The sequence below is a fragment of the Paroedura picta genome, chromosome 13, assembly GCF_049243985.1.
Source record: "Paroedura picta isolate Pp20150507F chromosome 13, Ppicta_v3.0, whole genome shotgun sequence".
NCBI lineage: Eukaryota > Metazoa > Chordata > Lepidosauria > Squamata > Gekkonidae > Paroedura > Paroedura picta.
Window position 1 is genome coordinate 22,225,577 of NC_135381.1, and position 25,641 is coordinate 22,251,217.

The following is a 25,641-nucleotide window of genomic DNA, read 5'->3' on the forward strand; positions in this document are numbered from 1 at the left end:
TTATTCAAGCTTTAGCCTTACCAAAATGAAAAACCTACTACATAAATGTATCATTCTTCTCCTTAAAGTGGCCATTCAAAAACTATTTCTTTAAACAGCATTTAGAAATCTGAATTATAATGGTTTATTATTTATGTTATGATTTATTGATGTCATATGCATGGCATTTTGCAGAATATAGGAGACTAGACAGGCCCCTGTCCTGAGCAGTTTGCAATCCGGATTTTTACTGTATATTTGGGTGGGGAGGACAACGAAAGGAACACAGAGAACTAAACAATTAGGTTCAAATAAAGAAATGCAGTTGCCCTTCACTGAAGATAAAAGTTTGGTTGAAATTATATGAAGAAAATTATATATTTTTATTGAGCATTAGTGCTGTTAAACTCTCGGTTTCATTTTTATTTTTAGTTGACTTTAGAAGGTGTTTGGTGTTTTAGAACTTTTAGACCACCGCTCTTTGTTGTTTTGATTTTGTATATTAAATTTCTGGGTATTTTGTAAAAAGGTGCAATAACAACAGACTGTCTTCTCTGTCTGCCTGTCTCTTCTCTGTCTGTCTGTCTGTCTCTCTGAACACCAGTGGAGAAAGTCCCGTATATATAAAATTTCTCTATGGTGTTTCCTGTGGCAATATTTTCCTTCATCCTGCTTTAGCCTCATCAACCCACAAGATTAGAACAAGAATTCTAATTTGTTTTATAGGAATGGTACACTTGAGGGGTTGAAATGGAAGATCTGAGTACTTACTTGAAGAAGTGGGGAGGGACACAAAAAATTATCGAACACCAGAAGAAATGATTCATGGGCTAGCATATGACAGATGAATGCAACAGAGGTTTGACTGCATACGTGTGCAAGCCCCCCTCCCCAATGCATGTTCCAATGTGTCTGTGATCTGTATTCAATGACCATTGTGAAAGGTGCGGGCTGGAACCAATGTAGTTCAACTTCAAAGATGTTTTCGTTCTCTTTCAGCTTGAACCCGCATTGCCGGAGTCCTTTTTGTCTCCCCGCCCCACCCGGCAAGAGGAGATTAAATTCATAGATTAAAGTGAGGAAAGTATGCATACTATATGGACCCTTTGCAGGCTGTGAATTACATCCCATGCCTTTCACCCTCAGCCCCCTGCCTCCACAACAGGCTTTGTACTCAATTGACAAAAAGTGCAGTCAAGATTGGCCCAGCTGTACATCCATATTATCCTCAGTGTCTCTCTGACAAGCGTAAATATATGGAGCTCTATCAAGCTGGGACAGCTGGAGTGAATAGGAGGAAGGTTTCAAAAGAAAAGCAGAAATGATAAGCAACATTTCAAATTCCAAACTGATAGCCAGAGCTGTAAATAAGGAGAGGGAAACATGGAAAATTGATTCAAGATGTAATCAAAGAGTAAGTATCTATATTTGGCTGCCCAAAGGTAAGGCCAAGCTTTCCGGTGGGTGAATACAGATAGTAAAGCTAGTTCTTGCTCATTGCCTCACTTAGTATATGGATGTGTCATTTTTTTGGTGACATGACAGCTTCTGTTTAAGGAAGAAGAGTTTGTTTTTAGAACAGGAACATTTCTGATTAAAAACAAACCAGTGACGCCCGGTGATGCCCTTCCCTGTTGTTAGTACTACCTATTCCACCTTCTTGACCTGCCCAGTTCTGTTCTTTTGATTCCTACAGGGAACGTTCAAGACCTCTATAACCGTCATTGACTAGCAGTAGGGCATCTTGGGCTCAAAGAGGATGTTGAAACATTTCCATTGGCTTAAAGAAGGCCACAGGTTTATTAACTCCGCAGGTGTGTTGGCACAATATGGAAGAGGGAGCCTGAGTTTGTAGTCCGCTAACCACAAGAACCTGGACTGCACTAGTGCTCTGGGGAGCCCACGCCAGTTCCCTGCTGGAAACACGGGTCCCCTTGCCACTGGGAACTCTTCACCTGGGGTGCCATCGGGGGCACAGCCCCTCCTTGGTCCCACCTCAGGCCATTTGACACTGTGGGTCGGACCACTCACAGACCTGCTGCCTCTTATGGAGGCCCCTAACCTGGGTAGTCTGATGCGCATACCGAACTCACCCCAAACAGGCTCCATCACATGCCAAACTGCCAGCTGCGATGAAATCACAATTGTAACCCCAGGCCAAACTTAAACATGAACATTTTAACCAATATAACAGGATGGGTGGGAGGGAAGCTATTCCCATCAGCATTTGTTGGAGAAAGAAGCTGGGCCCAAGCACATGGTGCCCTCCCCTCTCAGGTGCAGCATGGCATCATGCCATGCCCACCTTCCAAGCTTCTGGGCATATCTGCCAGGATGTGTCCTCTTTTAGCCCTCTCATCTGTTGCATCAACCAGTGGTTTCAGGTTACTCTCAGCAACACCTATACTTTGAACTCTATTAAAATGCCCTGTTTAGCTACTCTGATTGCTTAGAGGGATCAAAGGAGCTACCAATGTGGGGTAGTTATTAGAAATTAGAGGTTGGGGGGGGGGGAAGCATGCGAGCAGCTTTTTGGACCTTTCAGCAGTTCCTACAAGGCTAGCTTAAAGGCTGTAGGGTGTTCCCAGTTGCTAGAGTGGAGAGATAGAGACCCCTGTGTCTATATTTCTTTTGCAGTAAAAATATAAAAAAGGTTTTTCTCTCAGTGTGATTCATTGGGGCTAGGCAAAAGAATCCTAATTTGACCATTTGGCTATCAATCTTCTTTGATGAAGGCTGAAATACAAATTTGAGAACCAGAGAGGTGTAGTGATTAGACTTTCAAAAAAGGCCTACGGGGACTTCGGTTCATAATCTGCATAGATTATGAAGTTCTTTTATAGAAGAAGAAAAGTTGGTTCTTATATGCTGCTTTCTCTACCAGAAGGAGTCTCAAAGCACTTTACAATCGCCTTCCATTTCCTCTCCCCACAACAGATAACCTGTGAGGCAGGTGAGGCCGAGAGAGCCCTGATATTACTGCTCAGTCAGAACAGCTTTATCAGTGCTGTGGTGACCCCAAGGTCACCCAGCTGGCTGCATGTAGGGGAGCAGGGAATCAAACCTGGCTCGCCAGATTAGAAGTCCGCGCTCCTAACCACTACACCAAGCTGGTGTAGATCTTGGGCCAATTACTCACTTTCAGCTTAATGTACCTAACAGAGTTGTTGTGAAGCAATGTAGGAGGAAAAAATCATGAACTTCACTTGGGTTTCTTGGAGAAAGAGAGGAATAAAAAGTAAGGGTTTTTTTGAAGGAGAGTTCAGGTACTTCATCACTCAGACATTAAAACAGTTTTGAATGCTGCCTGGCCTGAGCTCTTTGGAAGAAAAGCAAGTTAAATCTATTCTAAGGGCATTTCTGCACATTGAAAAAATAGCGTTACGCCAGTGCCATGGCATAATGGTATTAAATAACGTGCCTCTGGCCATTCCTCACTTCCTGGCTCTCTCCCTTCTCTCTGCCGCCTACTTGCACTTCTGGGCACTATGCACGCCTGCTTGAAATGGTGGAAGAGAGGAACACACTATATTTATGACTCTCCTCTGCCTATCTTTCAAGCCAGGGAGCCAATCACCTTAAAGGGACTGTGATGCAAGTTAAACTTCTTCGTTGAGATGCCTATGCATCTAAAGATAGATGCATAGTGCTTTTTTTTTAATGCCACTCTTTTTGGAATCATTAGCCTTGTAGAAATCTTGTTCCTGATTTGTTGGGGGGGGGGGGTTAGAGAGGCATGCTTAGTGTGTTAACAGGTGGGGGATATTTTTTTGCTTTGCCTGGATGATTTAATGTGTAGTTGTTGCTACAGGCAGTTTGCTTAAAAAAAAAGAAAAGAAAATCCCCATCCCTGGTGACTCAGAGCCTGTCATTCTCTTTCAGCCTAAGCTACTTTGTACAATTGTTATGATAAAAAGATGAAAGGAATAACTATATATGTCCCTGTTAGCTCCTTGGAAGATTAATAAAGTAATATAAATTTTTTAAAATAAAGTAAGCAAGTACTTCTTGGTAAATTGTTATTTTATGCTATACTATGCTGGACAGACAAAATGGAGAGTAGAGAAATGTCAGCTTTAAATAGTGTTGCCAGCTTTGGGATGGGAAATACAGGGAGATTTAGAGGGTAGAGGCTGGGGTGGGCAGGATTTGGGGAGGGGAGGGAACCTCACCAGAGTATGTCATAAAGCAATCATTTTCTCCAGGGGAATTTATCTTGGTTGTCTGGAGATCAAATGGAATAGTAGCAGATTTCCAGGTGCCACCTGGAGGCTGGCAACCATAGCTTGAAAAGAATAATAAGGACAAGGTCAAAGAGATCCGGGTAGTAGCAGTGTAGCAGACATGAGGCCAGGTTGCTATGGGAATGATCCTGAAGGCCAGATTTGGTCACTCTTTTGGGACTAGGCCATGCTGTGCCCTTCTCAGTTAGGGAGGTTGCTATTCTCTTGGCTTTTACATAGGCCCCAAGGGAATAAGAAATCGTGCTGGTGCCATTTGACTCATAAACCAAGAAAGGGCAAAAGACCCTTTGGTTGCCCTCCACCTCTGTCCAGCCTCCTTAAGCACTTTTCTTTCAGACTCCTTCTGATCCACAGTTGTCCCCCTCACTCCATTCCCTTCTGTAATCATGTCTTTATAGCCGCAAAAGAGTCCCCAGATAACTATTTAGTATAAACAAACCATGCAGCTTTAATGGAATTACCTCAGCCTTGCTAGTAAATAATTTATAGGAGGCAGTAAATAAAATATGTTTCTTCATCTCTCTCTCTCTCTCTCTCTCTCTCTCTCTCTCTCTCTTTAAACAGAGAGATCGAGGCAGTGAGAGGAAGTTTTCAAGCAGAAAGTGTCCACCAGAGGAATGTTAATTGAGAAGGTTGTAAAAAACAGTCCAAATGAAAATGACAATACAGTTGAAATAAAAGGCAAAACCCAAATAAAACTTGGGGGCTGTGCCCCTTTTTCTGAAGGGGAAACATTATACAAGGTACTTCACTGCCCTAGAGTAATCTAAGGATGAGACACCCATTCGCCAAACCCGAAGAGGAAACTAACACACAGCCCAAAATATGTGTGTCCATTCAACTATTTTTCTTGATGTAAAATCATATTTGCTATATTGAGCTTCTTTGGAGGTTCTAGCAGGGGAGCACAGCTATTGTATACCCTTGACTGAAGAACGGGACACTCCTTCTATCTGGGATGGTTGTTCTCTTCCACTGAGTGTACAGCTTTGGGAGGGACACACATGGAGTGGTGAGGGAAGGAGGGGACAATGGGGTGACAGATGTCACAGCCAGATCGGCCTCACATCCATATTGCTATATTCCTGGTGGCAGACATATTAAATCACAGCTCAGGTTTATCTATCTATCTATCTATCTATCTATCTATCTATCTATCTATCTATCTATCTATCTATCTATCTATCTATCTATCTATCTATCTATCTCTCTCTCTCTCTCTCTCTCTCTCTCTCTCTCTCTCTCTCTCTCTCTCTCTCTCTCTCTCTCTCTCTCTCTCTCTCTCTCTCTCTCTCTCTCTCTCCCTCCCTCCCTCCCTCCCTCCCTCTCTATCATCTACCTACCTACCTACCCATCCATCCATCCATCCATCCATCAAATTTCTAGGACACCACTCCCGAAATCTCGTGGGGGGTTACAAATATGCATAAAATCCCCAATAAAATCACCTCTAAAACAATCCAAAAACTATATCAGAATGCACAGCAAACCATACATAGAATCCAGATATACCACAGTGAAAAAACAATACTAAATCCCACCCACTATCACCCCCAGGGGTAGACAGAGGGGATGCAGATCTTACTCCTCCAATAGAATAACCCAGGAGGGGGGGGGAGGGTCTAGATCTACATTAGCGTGCCGGCCTCAACCATAGACCTGGCGGAAGAGCGCCGTCTTGTAGGCCCTTCGGAATGCCAAAAGTTCCCGCAGAGCCCATAGCTCTTCTGGGAGCTCATTCCACCAGGCAAGGGCCAGGACCAAAAAGGCCCTGGGCAGCAACTGGTAACCAATGCAGCTGCCTCAGCACAGGCTGGATATGGGCCCTCCAAGATGTCCCCATGAGGACCCTAGCAGCCGCATTTTGTACCAGCTGTAACTTCCAGATCAAGCTCAGGGGCAGGCCCGTATAGAGTGAGTTACAGAATTCTGGAGGTGACCGTCACATGGAATACTGTGGCCAGGTGTTCAGGGGACAGGTAGGGCATTAGTAGCCGAGCCTGGTGAAGATGGAAAAATGCCTGGCTGGCTACTTTCTTGACCTGAGCCTCCAGCGTTAATGAGGCATCGAAGGTCACTCCCAGATTCCTGGCCTGGGACATGATGACCAGTTGCATCCCTGCCAAGGTGGGTAGGCGCGCTTCCTGATCTGCCCCCCTACCACCCAGCCATAGGACCTCCGTCTTGGGGGGGTTGAGGTTCAGGTGACTCTGCTCGAGCCACCCAGCCATGGCTTCAAAATTTATGGCAAATGGATCCAGGGGAGAATCTAGGCAGCTATCCATCAGGAGATACAGCTGGGTGTCATCCGCCTATTGATGACACCCTAAGCCATAACTCTGACCAGTTGGGCGAGAGGGCGCATCTGGTGCGGAATTATGGCTTGATAATAACTGCTACAGCGTTCTGAACCAGCTGGAGTCTCTGAGTTGACTTCATAGACAAACCCACGTAGAGTACATGAAAATAGACTAGTCCTGATGCTAACATGGTATAAATCTAGGTGACCAGAGTTGCCAAGTCAAGGTGGGGAGAGGAGGCTCTTCTAGGCTAAATGATGTTAGAAGAAAGTTTTTTGTTTGTTTGTTTGTTTGTTTTTGCAGTTGCATTAACTTGCTTCTGCAACAGCAGTGCTGGAATCCAACATGGTCTCTGAGCTCTTAACTGTCATCAAGGGTCAGCTCAGCCCCCTCAAAAATGGGGAGCACTTTCAAGACCTCAACCAATGTGACCTCTTGAATATCATAAAAACTGGGATCCCAGTGGTAGGAATGTGTACATCCCCTAAAGCAGCATTGCCATATATTGTTTTTCCTCGATGGATCCTTTTCTCATACTGCTTGTAGTACTCCAGTTCCTGACAAGGTTTTTGTGTAGTTTTTAGGAGCTGTGGTCACTGCCTCCTTCAATAACCTTGACCATGAAACAGAAACTTCAAATACTTGACCCAGATTTCCAAGGGCATCTGTTTCAGCCTGTAATTGTCACCATGCCTCATGTGAAACTCAATACTCTGGCTCTAATAGTATTAACAGAAGCTTTGGCTTTGAGCAAGGAAGCCCATGAAATAAACTTATCCCTGAGCAACTTGCATGTTAAACTGAGATATAAACCCTGCTCTTTACAAAGTTCCTCTATTTATGTCATTCCTACTACATTTGCTAATCTGCATCTAGTATGTGATATTACAACTTTTGAGCACTCCATTGGACTGAAATAAAAAAAAATGGTAGGAGGAGAAAAATATTACCTAGGCCATTATCAGTCCACATCCAGTATACAATACTTTGAAGATTTAACAGGCACTGGATGGAATTTATATCTTTGGGACTTCTGGAAAGAAGGAGATGAGTCTCAAGGTCTGGAGCATCTTTCCTCTCCCTTTCATGGATTAAAAAAACCCAGTTAATATGGTAAAGCCCTGCTTTGACTATTGTGGGTGTGCCTGCCAGATGACTTTCACCTTTGCTGGAGTTGGATGGACACTGGCTATATCAGTCAGGAAACCAGGAACTCCACAGAAGGCACGCTGATGTGGCATTTTTCCTGTTTCACCTTTAACCTGGCATTCTGGAAACAACAGAGGACCTCTTGGAGACAGGTCGCAAGTTCAGCTTTGGTGCTTCCAGTAAGTAGGATGTCATTAAAGTGTGGGATGATGCCTGGAAAGCCCTTCTACTCCTGGAGAGGTGAAATTTTGTCCTAAAACTTTGACATGGTTCAATTCTTTAAGAATGTCGATGCAGGGGGTTTCTCTTGTGTGGAAATGGTATGTGTGAACTCAGCTTGTTGGGGCAGTTTGTTGATCCACATGGGCTCAGTTTCATGACACATCAGACGGAGAAATGTGATCCTGGTGACTGTCCTTCTTCCTGTCTTTCCTTCATTGCCAGTATTAGTTCAGTAAATGGGCTGGGGGCTATTTTGTTCATGACTCCCATTCATTCCTGTGGAATGTGTGCAGGAAAACGACTTCACCAATTATGTTCTTAGCATTTCTTAGACTGCATATATTGCCTCTCTGTTCCTGACAAGCCCCAATTACAAGGCAAGTGGCCATGTTGGCAAACAGTGTACCAAAGTGACATCATGCCTGCATCACCATGGCTGTATAAACTGACCTTTCCGCGCTTGCTTATCAGATGACCTGGATGCTTAATGAAGGAGTCTATTGTTAGATACCTGCGGAGCATCAGCCAAGCAGTCTTAATGGGCACTGTTGGACCACATCTGATGTAAGTCTTGCAGGCTCTGGAGTTCTCCTTCAGCCACAAGATTTAATACATGAGCAGAGATATATTTCACGGAAACATAGGGCTCTGTCTGTGGCCGCATCTGCTCCTTTATATTAGGGAAAGCACAGCATTTTGATACTAATTGCAGTGAAATGGTGATGTGTTCATCCTGTAATTGACTTAATGAAGTTCATATGAAACTTCTGAAGTGGTCCTGTAATAGGGCTCCCTATTGAGACCGTGGTGGGTGGGAAGGATGAAGTTGCTGCATTACAGATGTAACATGGCAAAAGGGGGTCAAGAGCAGATGTGACAGTATTGTTCCGGGCATTATATTTGAGAAACAAAACTGAACCACACACATTCATTGTGCAGCCACTCTCAAAGAAAAGAGAATTAAATAAAATCCCAATTAAACTTATTTCTGGGGCTACTATAAAACCTCTCCAGTCTAGGAAGAATATGTGCTCACTGGTTCCCCTTTCATAAGAAGTCATTTTCATTCCGTCTGGATATTGGCAGGAGGGAAAAATCAGGGATACTAATGGGCTTTAAAAATTTTTTTGCAGCATTGTGGTGTCAGAAGTGCCCTCACCTTCACATGTAATACTTATAAAGGATTAAACTCAGTGGAAGGCAAATGCCCCCCTGCCTGACCCTCACCTCATTTTTGTCAAACATTCAAAAGGCTGGACAAGCATTTGCAAGTAGTCACCAGGACTGATGGCAAAATGTGCATGTGTGAACTGGAAGACCAAGAAAATGGTACCCCTCTGTTTAAAGGATTTCACTCTGTTTTGGAGGACATTCCCCCTACTTGGAAATATATGTTCTATGGCTTCTGTCTTGCTGGGCAATGGCTGTGAACATTTTGTGACTGATTCTAACTCAGGTTCAGGCTCAAAGAACCTGTGTCTGTATCACTACCTAAAAGGTACTAGGCACGCTAGAGAAAATAAATTAGCTGACCCCTGTCCAGAAGTTCACAGATGTCTCCTTAGCATGCTAACTTCTTACTTGGAGCATTTCCCTCCTTCCCCACCCCGAATTTATAGATATGGCTTCTGTGCTTTTCATAACTCCTCCCCATGAGTATCAGAATAAATTACACAAAGCCCCCCCCAAATGTATGCATTTTAAATGCATAAATTATGGAAGCACAATGCTACTTTTCTTGAAGGAGAATCTGAGTTAGTCTCCGCGGAGGGTGGTATATAAATTTAAATAAATAAATCCTTTTTTTAAAAAGTGCAGATTACATACAGACCTACATAGACTTTGTATCCATCTTGAATGACGCTGTGGGAATCCCTATAAAACTAGGGAATGTACTAAACTTTAACTACTGTAATTTTAGATAACTTTTTTTTTTGCTTTTACTGCATCATGTTAAAAAATTGTAAAGGGATATCATTTTGCTGATCAATGATCCCTACATTCCGAAAACCTGGGATGGTCAAAATGATATCATACAATTGTGATTCCAGTGAAACACAAATGGAGATAATGAAACTGGATCTGAACTGTCACAAGCTTCTTTACCAAATGAGAAAAAAGTTCTAAAGTGCATTGGAATATTTTGTCATATGGGTATTCTTGCAATGTCTTTTGGGAATTGTAATTGGGGGTGAGGGGTGGATGGACAGCTGTGACTTGCCCAAACAAGGATTGATGATATTTCAACATAGCTCCGTTCATTCAGAGATTACTGTAGTGACAATCAACTACAAATAAACTTTGAAAAAATGAAGATCATGGTATTCACAAAGACCTGCTATAAGTTTCTCTGGATACTAAATGGTAAACATATAGAACGGGTCAATCACTATAAGTATTTAGGCATTAACCTTACTTATAATAACAGTTGGGCCAACCATAGAGAAAAAACAATCAAAACTGCAAAAGGCCAGTTATCCCTTTTAGCCAAGTTTTATCACCAAAAAGGCAATAAAAACCTTCAAGCAGCCATTTGTAACTAAGATGTTGTGCTGTTCAATGGGACCAAACTCTGCAAGCGGAGAAATCACAAAGTGCAGATTGTACCATAGTGTCCTGAGAGATGGGAGACTGGCTTATCTGAGTCCTCATAAAACCCCTTGCATGTAGGAAAACAGCTCATCGGGGAACAGGTAAGGCTTGTTTGTTTCTTTTGGACTTGCTGATTTTCCAAGCAGGAAGGTTTAATATGTAAATATAGCTGAACGTGAAGCCCTTCACATTTCTTACCTGCAACTATCTCAGAAAAACTCTTACCTTATTACTTTTCTCATTTGCAATTGACTTGGTATTTTTTAAAGTACACTGAGGTTTACAATGGGTAAAAGAGGCATTTTATTTATTCCATAAAAAGTAGCTTGATTCTGTCCCATTAAAATGCTACTGCAATCAACCTTCACGTCTTAAGGCAGGGTAAAGCTTTAAAGCTAAGTTGCAGCGCTGTGACTTTTCCAATTAGCCCTGTATGCATCCCAGTCCCAGGGATAAGAATCTGGACAGCCAGCACTGGATGCCATGTTTCAACCCAGCAGCATGTCAGCTCCTTAATTTCCCACGAGTTGTCGGATGTTATGCTCTGTAGTTTCTAACCCAGAACTAGTGCAGCCACCTGCTGGAGAGTCTCTTCCCTTCAGGAATCAAGGGGATATAGCTAGGAGGGTTAGGAGAAGCCCTATTAAGAAGTTTCTGGGGTGTGAAATTTGGGGGGGGGGAGTGGGAGGCTAGAACAATCATTCAGAGATATTCTGCTGAATTAAAAGAACACATTACCAATTGAAGACGTGCTTTTGTTGTTTGGAAATCATAAACTATCCGTGCAAGGATTAGTTCCAGTTCAAAGCACTGATATTCATGCAGACTCTTTTCATATGTAAAAGGTAATGTAGGGAGGGGGGGAGGAAAAACGAAGTGTGTGTATATTTATCACTAAGAAGTGTTATAAATCTGCACCTACTATTAATTCCCCCCCCATTCAAGAAGCAGATGTGGAAAAGAGACAGAATGGCAGCTACAAGGCTGCTTCTCAGCAGGAAGCAGACTCAGGAAACTGGGGAAGAAAGGTGATGGTTATGTCCAGCATCTGAAAGACTGGGAAAGGACCCTGAGATGTATCATTCTCACATGATATGGAGAACCCAAGACAATCAGAGAGACAGAGGACAGAGTTCTTCGTCTGCAGTAGCATAAAGGACTGAGAAGATAGTACATATGGAGTGTTGAATCTGTGGGTCAAGGAACACAGAAGCACTGGAATCATTCAGTTTGGTGTAGTGGTTAGGAGTGCGGACTTCTAATCTGGCATGCTGGGTTCGATTCTGCACTCCCCCACATGCAGCCAGCTGGGTGACCTTGGGTTCACCATGGCACTGATAAAACTGTTCTGACCGAGCGGTGATATCAGGACTCTCTCAGCCTCACCCACCTAACAGGGTGTCTGTAAGCCACTTTGAGACTCCTTCGGGTAGAGAAAAGTGGCATATAAGAACCAACTCTGTTTCCAAGGGGGAGTCTTGGCAGCCATCCATTAGAAGATGTTATCAGCATATTGGTGACAACTCATCCCCAAACTCTGGACCAGCCGGGCCAGAGAGTACATATAGTTTAAAAGGGTGGGGGAAAGAACCACTTCCTGTGGAACTTCACAAGGGAGTTTAGAGGGGAGTGACAGCTCCCACTGCCACCATCCGTGTCTATTTCTGCAGGAAGGAGATCAGCCACTGTAGGGCTGTTCCACATATCCCAGAGCTGGCAAGGCAACTTGTGGTCGACCATGTCAAATGCAGCTGACAGATCTAACATCACGAGGCTAGTCAAAATAGCTGGCGCTGGAGGTCATCCATCAGAGCGACCAGTATGGTCTCCACCCCATGGTCAGGATGGAAGCTATACTGGTATGGGATGAGTGATGAAGCTTCATCCTAGAACACCAGGAGCTGGTCCACAACAGTCCTTTCATCCACCTTGCCCAGAAACGCAAGATGTGAGGGAGGTTTCTAATACATCAGTGATCACTGTTAATTTCAGTACTTAAAGTGCTTGTTTTCTCTCTCCCTCTCCCTTCATCACTGCAAGACCAGCTCACTTAAAGAGATTCCATGCATTCTGCTTGTGCAGAGGTTGATTTACATGTTCAAATACATCAAAAGTGCCTGCAACAACTAGTGATGATTTGCATGTGTGAATGGGCAGCTATAGTTCTACCTCCACATATCTTCAATTCCCACAATCAGCTGCTAGCTATCAAGGGCTGTTTCCTACAGACACAAACATCTCCCTGTCTGTCTCCTCCTGACATTCCTAATATTTACAGGACACACTGTGGAAAATACACTTTTTTGTTTTATTGAAAACGTGTTTTTCATTACAAACATTTTATTTTGTTTTATGAAAGCTTGGAAACATTAGAGATTTTGGAACATCCTTGAGAGTTTTTCTTTCAGCTTAGATTTTGTCATTTACAATAAAGCTATCAGGAAATCAAATCTAATATATGCCTTCTGCTGTGGAGTTTCTTCTGGAATTCAAACAATAAACTAGAAACATATATCTCTTTTGCACCTCTATTCTTAACATGCTAGGAATGTGCATAATTTGGGTTTGCTTTTGTTGTTTTTTTTAAGTCATTTATTTTCTTTATCTTTGATATTATAACTAGCAAGCAGGAACATGTGAGGATTTGCTGGGGGGGGTATTAATTTCCCCCTGTGTTTCCTCCTTCCTTTCCCATAAAAACCCATAACCCCGCCTCATATCCCCCCTCAAATACCAAAGTGTTGCTGCAGTGTCCCAGAGTGATGATGTCATTTACAGGCTGCACCAGAGGAAAGGGAGCCGCGGCCCGGCGCCATGTCCTTCGCGGCCCGGCATCGGGTTGGGGACCACTGCTCCAGCAGATGTGCTGGCTTCTGGTTGAATTCCGGATCAGACTTAAGGTTTTGGTTATCACCTTTAAGGCCATATGCAGTCTGGGTCCAGTGTACCTGAGGGATTGCCTCTCGGCTTACAACCTCTGTGGTCACACCCCATGGGAAACACAAAAAAAGAAAAGAAAAAAAGGCAAAACCAGGAAATTGAAGAGGAAGTCCATGGTCACAGGTTGACACATGTGTGACATAGAGGAGAAACAACAAAAACAAGATCGGGAGGACAAGAATTCCAAGATTATTACTCGGAATTTCTCAGCAGGTAGAACTGAGGGTGGGGCAGGGAAAACTATATTCTTTAAAGTCCCATAAGGGAGGCTCCCTCTATTTGCTATATCTAACAATAACCAATAAAAGAATATTAAAAGAAAAAGAAAACAAGACCCGGAGGATTTGCCGGAATGTTAAACTCAGATGGTCCTCGTCATCAGGACTGACATGTTTATGGGTGAGCTTTAAAAAAAAACCAGGAAGGCCAATCCTTGGTCACACAGATAAGGCCGCCCAATTTATTTGAATGTGATTAGCCCTACGTGAGTGAGTAGAGGTGTGACCTAACCATCCTTGGATGACTTCACCCCACTGAATAGAAGAAACCTTCAGGTAAGACCAATGTTTGCATGTGTATGTATATATATATATATATATAAGCCTCTTGTGGTACAGAGTGGTAAGGCAGCAGACATGCAGTCTGAAGCTCTGCCCATGAGGCTGGGAGTTCAGTCCCAGCAGCCGGCTCAAGGTTGACTCAGCCTTCCATCCTTCCGAGGTCAGTAAAATGAGTACCCAGCTTGCTGGGGGGGTAAACGGTAATGACTGGGGAAGGCACTGGCAAACCACCCTGTATTGAGTCTGCCATGAAAACGCTGGAGGGCGTCACCCCAAGGGTCAGACATGACCATTGCATATATATATGTGTGTGTGTGTGTGTGTGTGTGTGTGTGTGTATGTGTATGTATGTATATGTATGTGTATGTGTATATACACACACACACACAACGGAAATCCTGCATTTATTCTAGGATGTATCCATACATCCTATTGAATGCTAGGGTTTTCCTTGGGTGCACACTGGCATGCCAGTTGGGTAGGAAGGTAAGGCATGACTTGTCTTCTAGCTTGCTATGTTGTGATTTTCATCCTGATCCTAATTTTAAAAATGTTGATATTTCTGCTGTTTGTATTTTATCTAAATTTTGCATCTAAGGGCTGGTTCATTGCTTTATACCAAGAGAGAGAAAAAAAGAATCTGTCCAATGGCTTATTAAAAGGTTAAATTATAAGAGTCTCTGTTATCTCTTTCTTATAATTTTCACCCGGACTCAGCACACAAGCCAAACAAACTCAAACAGCCTATTCGAATCAGACCGGCAATCTAACAAATTTTGACTTCATCCCAAGAAGAACAGGCTTCACTTGTTGGGTTGTTCTCCTTCTCCCAATGTTCTCTTCCCTCTCCTCCTCAGCCCTCCAGTGCCACATCTATATAGGGCACTGTCCAGTGGAGCAAGTCTGTCAGACTCAGCATAAAGCATCAGGGCTTTCCTCTGTTCTGCAGGCAACCCTTTTTGCGGTTTTCCAGGGACACTAGCTGTGAGTCCCAGGGGGGAGCCTCTTGGTACTTTTGTTTCCCAACGCTGGCAGAACCGCTTCATTCTTTATCACCACAGTCCTCTGAGACACGGGCTCCAGTTGCTCCTGGGAACTGCCACACTCTGCTGAACATGATCCTGGAACCCCCTAGCTGCTCTGAAAAGAGGGAGGGCGTGTATACGGGGCAAATACAGGTTCCATCTTGTCTGTGGAGGGAGAGACAGGGAGAGAGAAGACAAAATTTTAACCAACCAATCTTTGTTTACGGTCATTTAGACCAGGGGTAGTCAACCTGTGGTCCTCCAGATGTACATGGACTACAATTCCCAAGAGCCCCTGCCAGCATTTGCTGGCAGGGGCTCATGGGAATTGTAGTCCATGGACATCTGGAGGACCACAGGTTGACTACCCCTGATTTAGACCAAAATTTTAGATACACTACTATACAATAGCAGTTTGTAAAAGGGAAGGTAATACATTAAAAGGTTAAAAAAATGCATCAACAATAAAACTTAAAAACTTCTCCACCATAAAAGTCAACATTCAAAAGCATTAAATACCGTTGACTATTTTAGAAGGATAAAACGAGCCATAAAAGCAATAAAACTATTAAAGCTGTTAAAAATATAAAATAAAAACAAGATTAAGAGACGTACCATCAAAGCTATTAACCAAAAAACATAAGAAATTCGGTGGACCTATCAGCAAGATTATAATGGCCATACATCAGTGACCCAATCTTTCCTAGTTCTTAAAGCTAGCCACACAAATTTTGCTACTTTGCTGGTTAAAAAATTATCTGAATCTGATAGCAATAGTTGCAGGCGATGCTTTCTCAGGTTGTGAGGTCATTCTATAAGCATTGGTAGTAATGCACCTGTGCGAATATGATTATACAGCTTGCACTCAAATAAGATGTGTTCTGTGTTCTCTACTTGACCCTCGTTGCAGATACAGAGCAGATCCATCAAATTTTCCACTCAAGTAAGCAGAGGGCAGGGCATTGTGACGAAAAGAGGAGAGGTTGTTGATTCTAACGATGGAGTTGTGATGGAGAAGCAAGAACTATTCACAGCTGCCATGGAATGTCTGTTGCCCACAGACCCTGGGTAGAAGAGTAGGCATCAAAGGGATCAGGGAATGGGACGCTTCCCCGTCGCTACCCAGAGACTGTGCATGAGCTGACTTTGAAAAAATGAGCTTCAGCTGTTAAACAAAATTGTATGTGAGAATTTTCAAGGCAGCTAAAAAATAAAATATGCATTGATAACAAATCCGACTCTCCAGATTAGAGTCCGATGCTCTTAACCACTATTATTATTATTATTATTATTATTATTATTATTATTATTATTATTATTATTATTATTATTATTATTATTATTATTTCAATTTATTTCCTGTCACTCCGAAGTGGCTCGTGATGGGTTACAACAGTCTGAATAAAACCCCCAGTAAAACTCCCCTTAAAACCACAGACATAGAATCATAGAATAATAGAGTAGGAAGGGACCTCATGGGTCATCTAGTCCAACCCCCTGCACTATGCAGGACACTCACAATCCTATCGCTCATCCACTGTAACCTGCCACCCTCTTGAACCTTCACAGAATCAGCCTCTCCATCAGATGTCTATCCAACCTCTGTTTAAAAATTTCCAAAGATGGAGAACCCACCACTTCCCTAGGAAGCCTGTTCCACTGAGAAACCCCTCTAATTGTCAGGAACTTCTTCCAGATGTTTAGATGGAATTTCTGACTCAAAATATCTACAGGTCCCCCCCCCCCCAGACTGAGAGGTCGAACCTCCCTAGGGATTGTCAATGTTATTATTTGTTGAAATGCTGTTCTAGTTGGTATGATATTTTATGATTGTTATCCGTTATATTGATATTGTTCTATGTAAATGTTCTAAAATGTTTTGTGTAAACCGCCCAGAGCCGTAAGGAAGGGCAGTATCAAAATATTAAATAAATAAATAAATATTGGTCCTTTGTTTGAATGCCCAGAGACCAAGGTGTGTGTCAGTTCAGTGTAGTGACACTCACCTGTCAGCCAAACTTAACATCATGTATTCATGTTCAGCATTTGCCCCCTGTGGCCTGAATATATTACAGGTTTCATTTTTGATTGAATAACAACAAGAACAACAATTTTATTTTTATCTTAAAAGATGGTGATCATTGTACACTGTTGGAACATTAGGCTCTTCACATATGAATCCTAAAAAGGTACAGCTAAAAAATAAACATTTTTTATTACAGGGAATACATGTGTCTTCTAGATACATTGATCAGAAAGCATGGTTGGCTATGACTTGCTACAAAAGTGAGGATTTGGTGACAAACCCATGTTTATTACTGCAGCATGAAAAAGCACCTTTAATATGAGTCACTTTATTAGAACAGCTAAGAACAACCATAACGTAATGCACATAACACTTTTGACTGGGCAAAAGTATAATACAATCCTGGAAGGCAATTCTTTCAACTTTACAGGTTAGAAAGAGACGCAGAAGGGGATGAATACATGTTGTTGTCCATCACCCATGATGTGCCAAAGCAGAGATAGACGTCATGGAATCTTCATTCACTGAATCTGTATTCATATAATTTCCTTTTTCTTTTTCTGAGACTGTTTTACCCTTTTGGTTCTTCTCCTGGATTTTCTGCTGTAAAAGTCATCTTCATCTCTCTGCTGCGAATGCTTGCATTTTGCCTCCACCGTGAAGCTGATTGCTAGTCCAAGCATAGAGTCTGTCAAGCAAGCACCAGTTTGGAATTTCATCCCTGTACTCCTTTCTGAAGCAAGAAGCCATACCTGCCCACAGGTGCAAAATGGTTGATGAAATTTGGGCAAAGGAGAGGGAGAGACCATCCTGAAGAATGCTGTAACCTGGAGACCCTGTGAGGATGCATATCTCCATGGCAACACAGAGAATGTGTAATTATCACCCCATGGTAACTGAACAGCGTTACTGCTCAGAAAATGGCACCAGTCCTAATACACTCTATTGGGCTGAGGTTCAGTTTCCCTGGATCTATTGCCCTCTATCATCTTTCAGTATCTGCATCATACACAGCTTTTTTTTTGGCTCCTTTAGGCCTTGCATAACACCAAATAGGCCAGGATGTTGCATCTCCCTCTCCCACTGTAGCTTCAGCCTTATTTTGTAGTAATAAAGAGAGTCATCTTATGTGCTGTCCCACTTTGGGGAACTCCCAAAGCCTGAACCCAAGGGTTTAAATAAACTTTTCTCAATAGAAAGCTATGTGGTATCCCCATGAAACGAGCATTCTACATTCTCATATGAGAAGAACAGGAAACTGGTACAAAGTCATCCAAGCTTTAAAGGTAAAGGTAAAGGTATCCCCTGAGCAAGCACCGGGTCATGTCTGACCCTTGGGGTGACGCCCTCTAGCGTTTTCATGGCAGACTCAATACGGGGTGGTTTGTCAGTGCCTTCCCCAGTCATTACCATTTATCCCCCAGCAAGCTGGGTACTCATTTTACCGACCTCGGAAGGATGGAAGGCTGAGTCAACCTTGAGCCGGCTGCTGGGATCGAACTCCCAGCCTCATGGGCAGAGCTTCAGACAGCATGTCGGCTGCCTTACCACCCTGCACCACAAGAGGCTCCTCCATCCAAGCTTTAGAACATTACAAAGAATCCCTTGTGTATGACTTGACCACGTCAAGACTATTCTCCAACTGTTTTTGAAAAAAATTGATTGTGATAGTTTTACTAATGGTGCCACATCCCCCCGGTGAATCATCTTGATGAAATGAAGCCACTAAGCAAACAGTGACATTAGCTCTGGAGTGAATCTGTTTTATCAATTAAAGCAATCAGTGTGGGTCCTGTGCAAATTTCATTTGCAAGAAGTAAATCAAGTCTTTCATTAGTAGGCCTGTAATCCAAGCAAATAATGTATAAATATATATTACCCTTCTGAATAATGGGACTGCATATTGAATCACCACAGCAGCCCTGAGTGCAGGGGAAAACCAACAGCTTGTTCACTATAAATGTTACAAGAGCACATGGAGAGAAACTGTTGTATATCTAACATCACCAACTTTGGTCCCTGCTGATTATAAGGAGAATTCTGATGAATGAGTCAAAAATATCGCATCGTGCAGGTCTTCCTGTTTATAGCTGTGGTTAGCTGGATACCTTTGTTTTTTGAGATCTGCTGCCTCTGAGACTGGAGGTTCTATTTAGCAATCCTGGCTAATAGTCCTGTTCTCCAAGAACTTGTGCTTCCTTTGGGGGGGGGGGGAAGCTTTCCCCTTCTGCCAAACAGTTGGCTGACAGGAGGCCACAGAAAACCTCCTTCTCACTTGAAATACTGCTCTGGCCAGCCTCGCTGCTGGGGGGAAGAGGCAGCCAAGTAACTCTCTGTAGATTTGAGGCCTACCACACAGGGTTGTTGTACAGATGAAACAGGAGGTGAAAGAACCTCCACAACAGCATCCAGTTTCATCTGCACAACAACCCTGTGTGGTAGGCCTCAAATGTTTCAACTCCACAACAACCTCCATGAAGGGCCTTAAATGCTTCTTTTGTACAACAGCCCTGTCCACCTCCAAAGCAGCCATTTCTACCTGGAGAGCTGATATTTATAGTCTGGAGATGACCTGTAATTCCAGGAGCTCTCCAGGCCACACCTGGAGGTTGACTACCCTTGAGTTGGAAATATTTCTGGAGGTTTAGAGGTGGGACTTCAAAATGGTACAATGCCTCAGGGTCCAGCCTCCAAAGTAGCCTGCTTGACACCCACCTCTCCACACCCATGCCCTCATTTGTCACCACGCCACTACAACCCCCCCTACAACACACATATTCAACCTCATGCCCTTACAAATGGACAACCCCTCCCCTTACTCTTCCCCGTGCCAAGCTCTCTCTCTTAATCACTCTCTTCCTTTCTACCTCCCTCTCTCTTTGCTATATCTCCTCCCCCCAGTGTCCATTGTATCAGCTACAACAGGCTTTAATTCTAGTATATATATAAATGTGAAGAATGTTAATGTGGAAGTACTTTCCTGTTAATTAGAACCTTTCCCAAACATAGCTGTCAAAATGAGTGAGTGAAAATAAATTAGTGCTCATTTGAACAGTATTCTGAGAAGTCAACGGAACACTTCAAATAACTAAATGGAATTTTTAACTGGAGCTAAACTCTTCAAGATGTGTAATTCTGGGAACCTCCTGCATGTACAGGTACTTAATTGCACTGAACATAACCTAATTTCAGAAGGTTTTGACAAGCTATCATTTGCCACAGATGAAAAACTAACTATACGTTGTAATATTAGAGTACGTTTGAATGTCAAACAAAACAGAACAGCATAATGTCCATATCTAGAAATGTATTTCATCCATTATAAAACTCTCCTTAATCCTTTTTTTAAAAAGGATGCACAAGTCCCCAGGGGCATTTAGTGCTGCCGAAAGTATCTCAATTGAAAAGATAAATTCTTACCTTCCTGTTTCAAACAGAGTATGAGCATTCCCTTGCTTGCATTACATTTCTGGAACTATGATCTCTCCATAAAATAAAAATCAGTATATCAAATATTCACTAACGCAAAAGAAAAATACAAAGTCGGAGCTGTCTAAACATGGATTTCTGCATATTTAAATATCACTCATTCTCTGCCCCATGGAGTTCTATTCTACTGTATAAAGCTGTGTTTTGAATTGTGTGTTTGAGCCCATTTATGCTAAAACTCTTACATTCAAGCCAAGGCATGCTTTCATACAGAAGAGAAGAGCTTTAAAAAAATATTGAGTCACCTTACATGATCCAAGTTATTTATAACAGTGTGATGTTTATGGACTTTGCCCTGGACCTTTTCATGTGGCCAGCCCCCAGATATAGTCATCCTATTGTAATCCCTCCAAGAAACTGATCTGAGAATGTTTTGCAAGGAGAAAAACATGATAAATAAAGTCATGGATTTTACCAGTGCTTGGCTGTAATAGTAAAGTTTGCAGGTTGCACGCAGAACGTCTTCTTTTGTGTTTTGTGTGTGTGTGTTGTTTTAACTTCCAACAAATCAAATATTAACATGATTAAGAATTCAGATTGACATTTCAGGCAGAGAAGAGCTGTAGGAGGTGACGACAGGCAGAAGATGTGCGTTTGATCTGGCACTTTTTCATCTAAACCACCATTTTATCAGTGGCTGTAGGAGTGAAACAAAATGGCGGTTGCTCCTACTGTGCCACAGTGATTAGATGGAGGTGTTAACATGGAAATCCTTGGAATGACAAAAGCTAAAGGAAGGGCTCCAACTAATAAGAAGGGGATGTTGGAACAGGGGATAAATTAATTCTTTTCACAGTACAGATTTTTTAAAAATTAGTTGGCATGGATGAAAGCATGTGTTTTTTTGCTTAGGGATTCTGTCTTTTAACTGTTCACTTCTGAGGAAGGATATCACAAAGCCAGAAAAGGTACAGAAACAGATGACTAAAATGATCCAGGAGATGGGAGCACATCAATGAAGAGGAAAGGCTAAATATTCAGAGGTGGTTTGATCAAGGGGGGGGGGAAGATGAATGGGGGTGGGGAATTATAGAGGTTGTGAATAAGGTGAAGCAAAGTGGTAGAGATAAATGTTTCTTCCCATTTGGAATAAAACTCAGCTGGGTTTAGGTCCAAGTAAAGAAAGCACTTCTTCATACAACTTTGGTTAAAAATTGCTGGTTTCCTAATTTAGCTAGGGTACCATAAACCATAGTAGGCATATTTTGACAGACCACCACTGCATCTTATGGTTTGTCTGTATTACTGAGGTAATTCCCTCATGCCACAGAAAGGAGACCTTATCCATTCTCTTCCTCATCTCTGCCTACTTGGCAAAAGCTTCTGTTGTGCTGTTCTGTTCCTTTGGGAAGATGGCTGTCCATTGAAGAACTCCTCCTTCGCCTTGATGACTGAAGCCTGGTCCAAGTACCACAACGAAGTCTGGAAATTAAGTAACTGGACTCTGTCATGTAAATCAAGGGGCTTCAGAAGGAAACTTGAGAATTCTCAAGTGTATTCATATAATGCTCGAAAGTGGCAGGGTGGGCACGACCAGTACCAGGTAACTGCTCCGTCTACTTGCACGTTTGGCTGGCCCTGCTTTTGATCTTGGAAGAATTATTCTCCAGACTAGTTAATGAGAACCTGTTGTGAAGAAAGATGGACCTTGTTGTGCAAAAATATCCAAGATGGTTAAGCTTTCTGTTCCGCTGACCCTTCTGAAGGGACTAGCCCTTTCCAAAGCAAACAGATGTAGTTATCTTGATAACAACCATTAAAAAAAAATTCTTTTTACAGTGATACAGATTTGTCTACATGACCCAGTGGTATAAAAAGAGCAAGTTAAGAGAACTGAACATCAGCTAAAGGGATATTAGCGCTGAGATGAGAAGAAGGTTTTTATATGCCTCAGGAGTCTCAAAGTGGCTTATAATCACCTTCCCATTCCTCTCCCCAAAACAAAGCTTGTTGGATTAGAAGCTGACGCTCTTAACTTCTTACTGGTGGCTCCCCCATTGTACAGGGTGCTGAAAACTACAGAAAGGCTTCATTAACTCTAGAGATGAGAGATGTAGTACAGAGCCACCTTTGGGCCATAAACCTCACATTCCACTTAAGAGAGTTACAATTAAGTATATGTGTGTTAATACATATTTGTATGGGTTCAACACAGGTTTTTGGGAGTTCTTTGGGGGATGAGTAAATGCAGTGATTGTGCCACAGGAGGGCAACTGGAGAGAGGGAAAGTGGCTACCAGCATATGTAGCAAAAAGGAAATCTAACTAAAAGGAAGGGCTTGAATGAAAAAAATATATTATGCACCCAGACCTATTTAGCTATGCTTTTGAAACTGCTTTCAAATGTAGTTTGTCATAAGGCATAGCTGCAGTGGTGGTTATGGTGGGGTGAGATCTACTATCCAAAAGGGAACAAGGTTTTAAAAAACTTTTCCTTGATGGCACAATTGGAGTTCAATGTATTTTGGGGTGGGGGGGGGAGGAGTGTTACCTTCTGGACATACTTTTTAAAAAATCAATTTCATGAAAGACTGTAAAGCTTCCTGTTAAAACGACCTTTCAAGTTTTCATGCAAAAGGAGAACAATAGGTTGCAAATTTCAAAGGATCGGTTTTAACGACAATGGCAGCGTAAAAGAAAACATCAAGAAACTGTCATTAGGGTAATACTTTATTGTTCTGCAGATATATGTTTCTTATTGTCTCTGCTGTTGCAAATAGCTCGGGAAATCACATAAAATAGGAGTGGAAAAGAAGGCTATTAAATCTTATTGGGCAAAAAATGTTCAAAGCATGCTTTCAGGTGATGCGACTGGGAGTAAACTGGGCAAAATGAATCAAGTATCATATTACTGCCTCCGATTTAGGAGGAGAAATCACAGCTGGGTGGTCAGCACTGGCTCTATCTACAAAGTAGCCATAGAAACAGGTCATTAGTGTCTTACAGCTCCAGGATTTGCACTGATAACTATGCTGAAATATCTCTGAATTATGTTGGCAGAAATGTAGTACAGCCAACTCTAGGATAGGGAATTCCTAGAGATACGGAGGTGGAGTCTAGGGCAGGGGTAGTCAACCTGTGGTCCTCCAGATGTCCATGGACTACAACGCTGGCAGGGGCTCATGGGAACTACCCCTGGTCTAGGGGGTGGGGTTTGCAGAGGAGTGGGGGTACAGTGCCAAATTGCCCACCCACAAATGCATCCATTTTCTCCTGGAAAACTGATCTCTGTAGTCTGGAGATCAGCTGGAATTCCGGAAGTCCTCCAGCTCTATCATGGGGTGGGCATCCCTTATGTCTTGAGACATACTACTGTATCTGCTCTTGACCAGCATTGCTGCACCATAACAATTGATTTATTAGGATCCTCAGATGTGTGCACACAAAAGCTCATGCCTTGTATAAAAAGTTGCACAGCGATGCAATTCAATAGCATGAGAGATCCAATCAGCAATGTAATAGGACTAGGGTCACAAAATGGTATAACAAATGGTACAGTAAGTGCAGTAATAGGAAAGGGAGATAATACATGGAACAGATAGCACACACCACAAATAACTGATAATACACAGAACTAATACACAGAACTGTCCCTGCTCCTTCCTGAACCATTCCCTTATACTACAGCACTATTTCCTTTATGAAAATGCCCTCCTGTCCAATTCTGTTTCATTGGTTTCACTCCCAGATTGGATCTCTTGGTCTAGCAATTTTTCCTTATCCTTCTTGATTTAAAAGAGTTTGAATCTGAACATGAACATAGTTCCATATAAAACCACAACATTATTGTATCAGTGAGGGCTTGAGGTGTGCCATGATCAGATAGCTTGGTGGAAGAAGACCAAGAGAGCAGCCAATCCCAAAGTTGTACAGTCCCCATTACATTGAATGGGAGCTGATTTGCATAGAGCTGGGATGAGCTTGCATGGCTCCAGTCTCCATGCACAAGACTTTTGCAAGGTATATTTTGCTTTGGAAGGAGACAGTATAGCTTACTCCAAGGAACCACTGAAAGAGAGAGAGACCCTAGAGCAACTGTTCTCCCTGCTCCAGAGTTTTGAAGCTTAAAAATCACTGATGTTGGCCAATGGGAACTTCGTGGAACCAGGGAGACTCACCTCTACGGAGAACTCACCTGCTGGATTTCAGTAAGCTGTTTGTGTACATAAGTGGTAGAGCTCTGCTTTGGGGGAAGGGGGGCAGAGGTCCATAAGGATCAAAATTACACTGCTAGGCAAGGATGAACCTGCCAAACCTCAGCACATAATTTCCCTGGTTGGAAATAGGACTGTTTTATGCCAGAGGAGAGAAGACAGACAGACAAATACCTAGGCTGTCAGTCACCTGGAAGGAAAAAAAATATTGTTCTGTCCCTTTAGACTTAGTGGGTGATATTATCTGTTCCATTCTATGAAAAACTTCAGTTGTCCATTTCAACACATCAGTCCTCTATAAATAGACAGGATATTTTTCTCCGGGCAGCTGGCAACACTACAAATATCTGTATTGTGCCTCTTTGTCTTTCCCTCCTAGATCCTGATTAGCCCAGATTAGCCTGAACTCCACAGATCTGGAAAGCTAAGCAGGGTTGGCTTTTGCTTGGGCTTGGATGGGAGACCACTGAGGAAAACGAGGGTTGCTAAGCAGAGGAAGGAAATGGCAAACCAACCACCTCTGCTCAACTCTTGACTTGCAAACCCCACAAGGGGGCACAAGTCAGCTGAAGTTTAGCAACACTTAAAAAAAAGGAGTATAAAGTAGTGTGGGGGGGCATGTTTGATTGGGGAAACAGAACGGTAGAGGAGACAACTTCTCTTTCCCTGCACTATTACCCTGAACTATCTCAACCCTCACTGCACATGTCCCATATCCTTGACAGAGGGTTAACTGTGCCAGCCTACTTCATAGAGTTGGTATATGGATTATAGCAAAATTATGTTTGTGTACAGTAGGGATTCCAGGCTCCAGGTAGGACCTAGGGATCCCCCAGTTTTACAGCTCATTTGTAGGTGACAGAGATCAGATCCCCTGAAGAAAATGGCCACTCTGGAGGGTGGACTCTTAGCAGCAGCAGCAGCAGCAGCAGAAGAGGCAGAAGAAGCAGAGCTGGTTCTTC

The 25,641-nt window shown here is 42.7% G+C and overlaps 1 protein-coding gene across 2 annotated transcripts in view; it reads right to left on the reverse strand.

Annotated features, from left to right (window-relative positions):
* Positions 1 to 12,835: 12,835 nt before the first annotated feature.
* LOC143823170 (uncharacterized) overlaps positions 12,836 to 25,641 on the reverse strand; it is a 49,076-nt gene continuing 36,270 nt past the window's right edge. For both annotated transcript variants that reach the window (XR_013226401.1, XM_077309174.1), the window contains exon 2: positions 12,836 to 15,176. Coding sequence is in view for 1 of the 2 variants with exons in the window: in XM_077309174.1 (XP_077165289.1) it covers positions 15,029 to 15,176 (148 nt within the window). In the remaining variant the exon portion in view is untranslated. The remainder of the gene's footprint in view (positions 15,177 to 25,641) is intronic.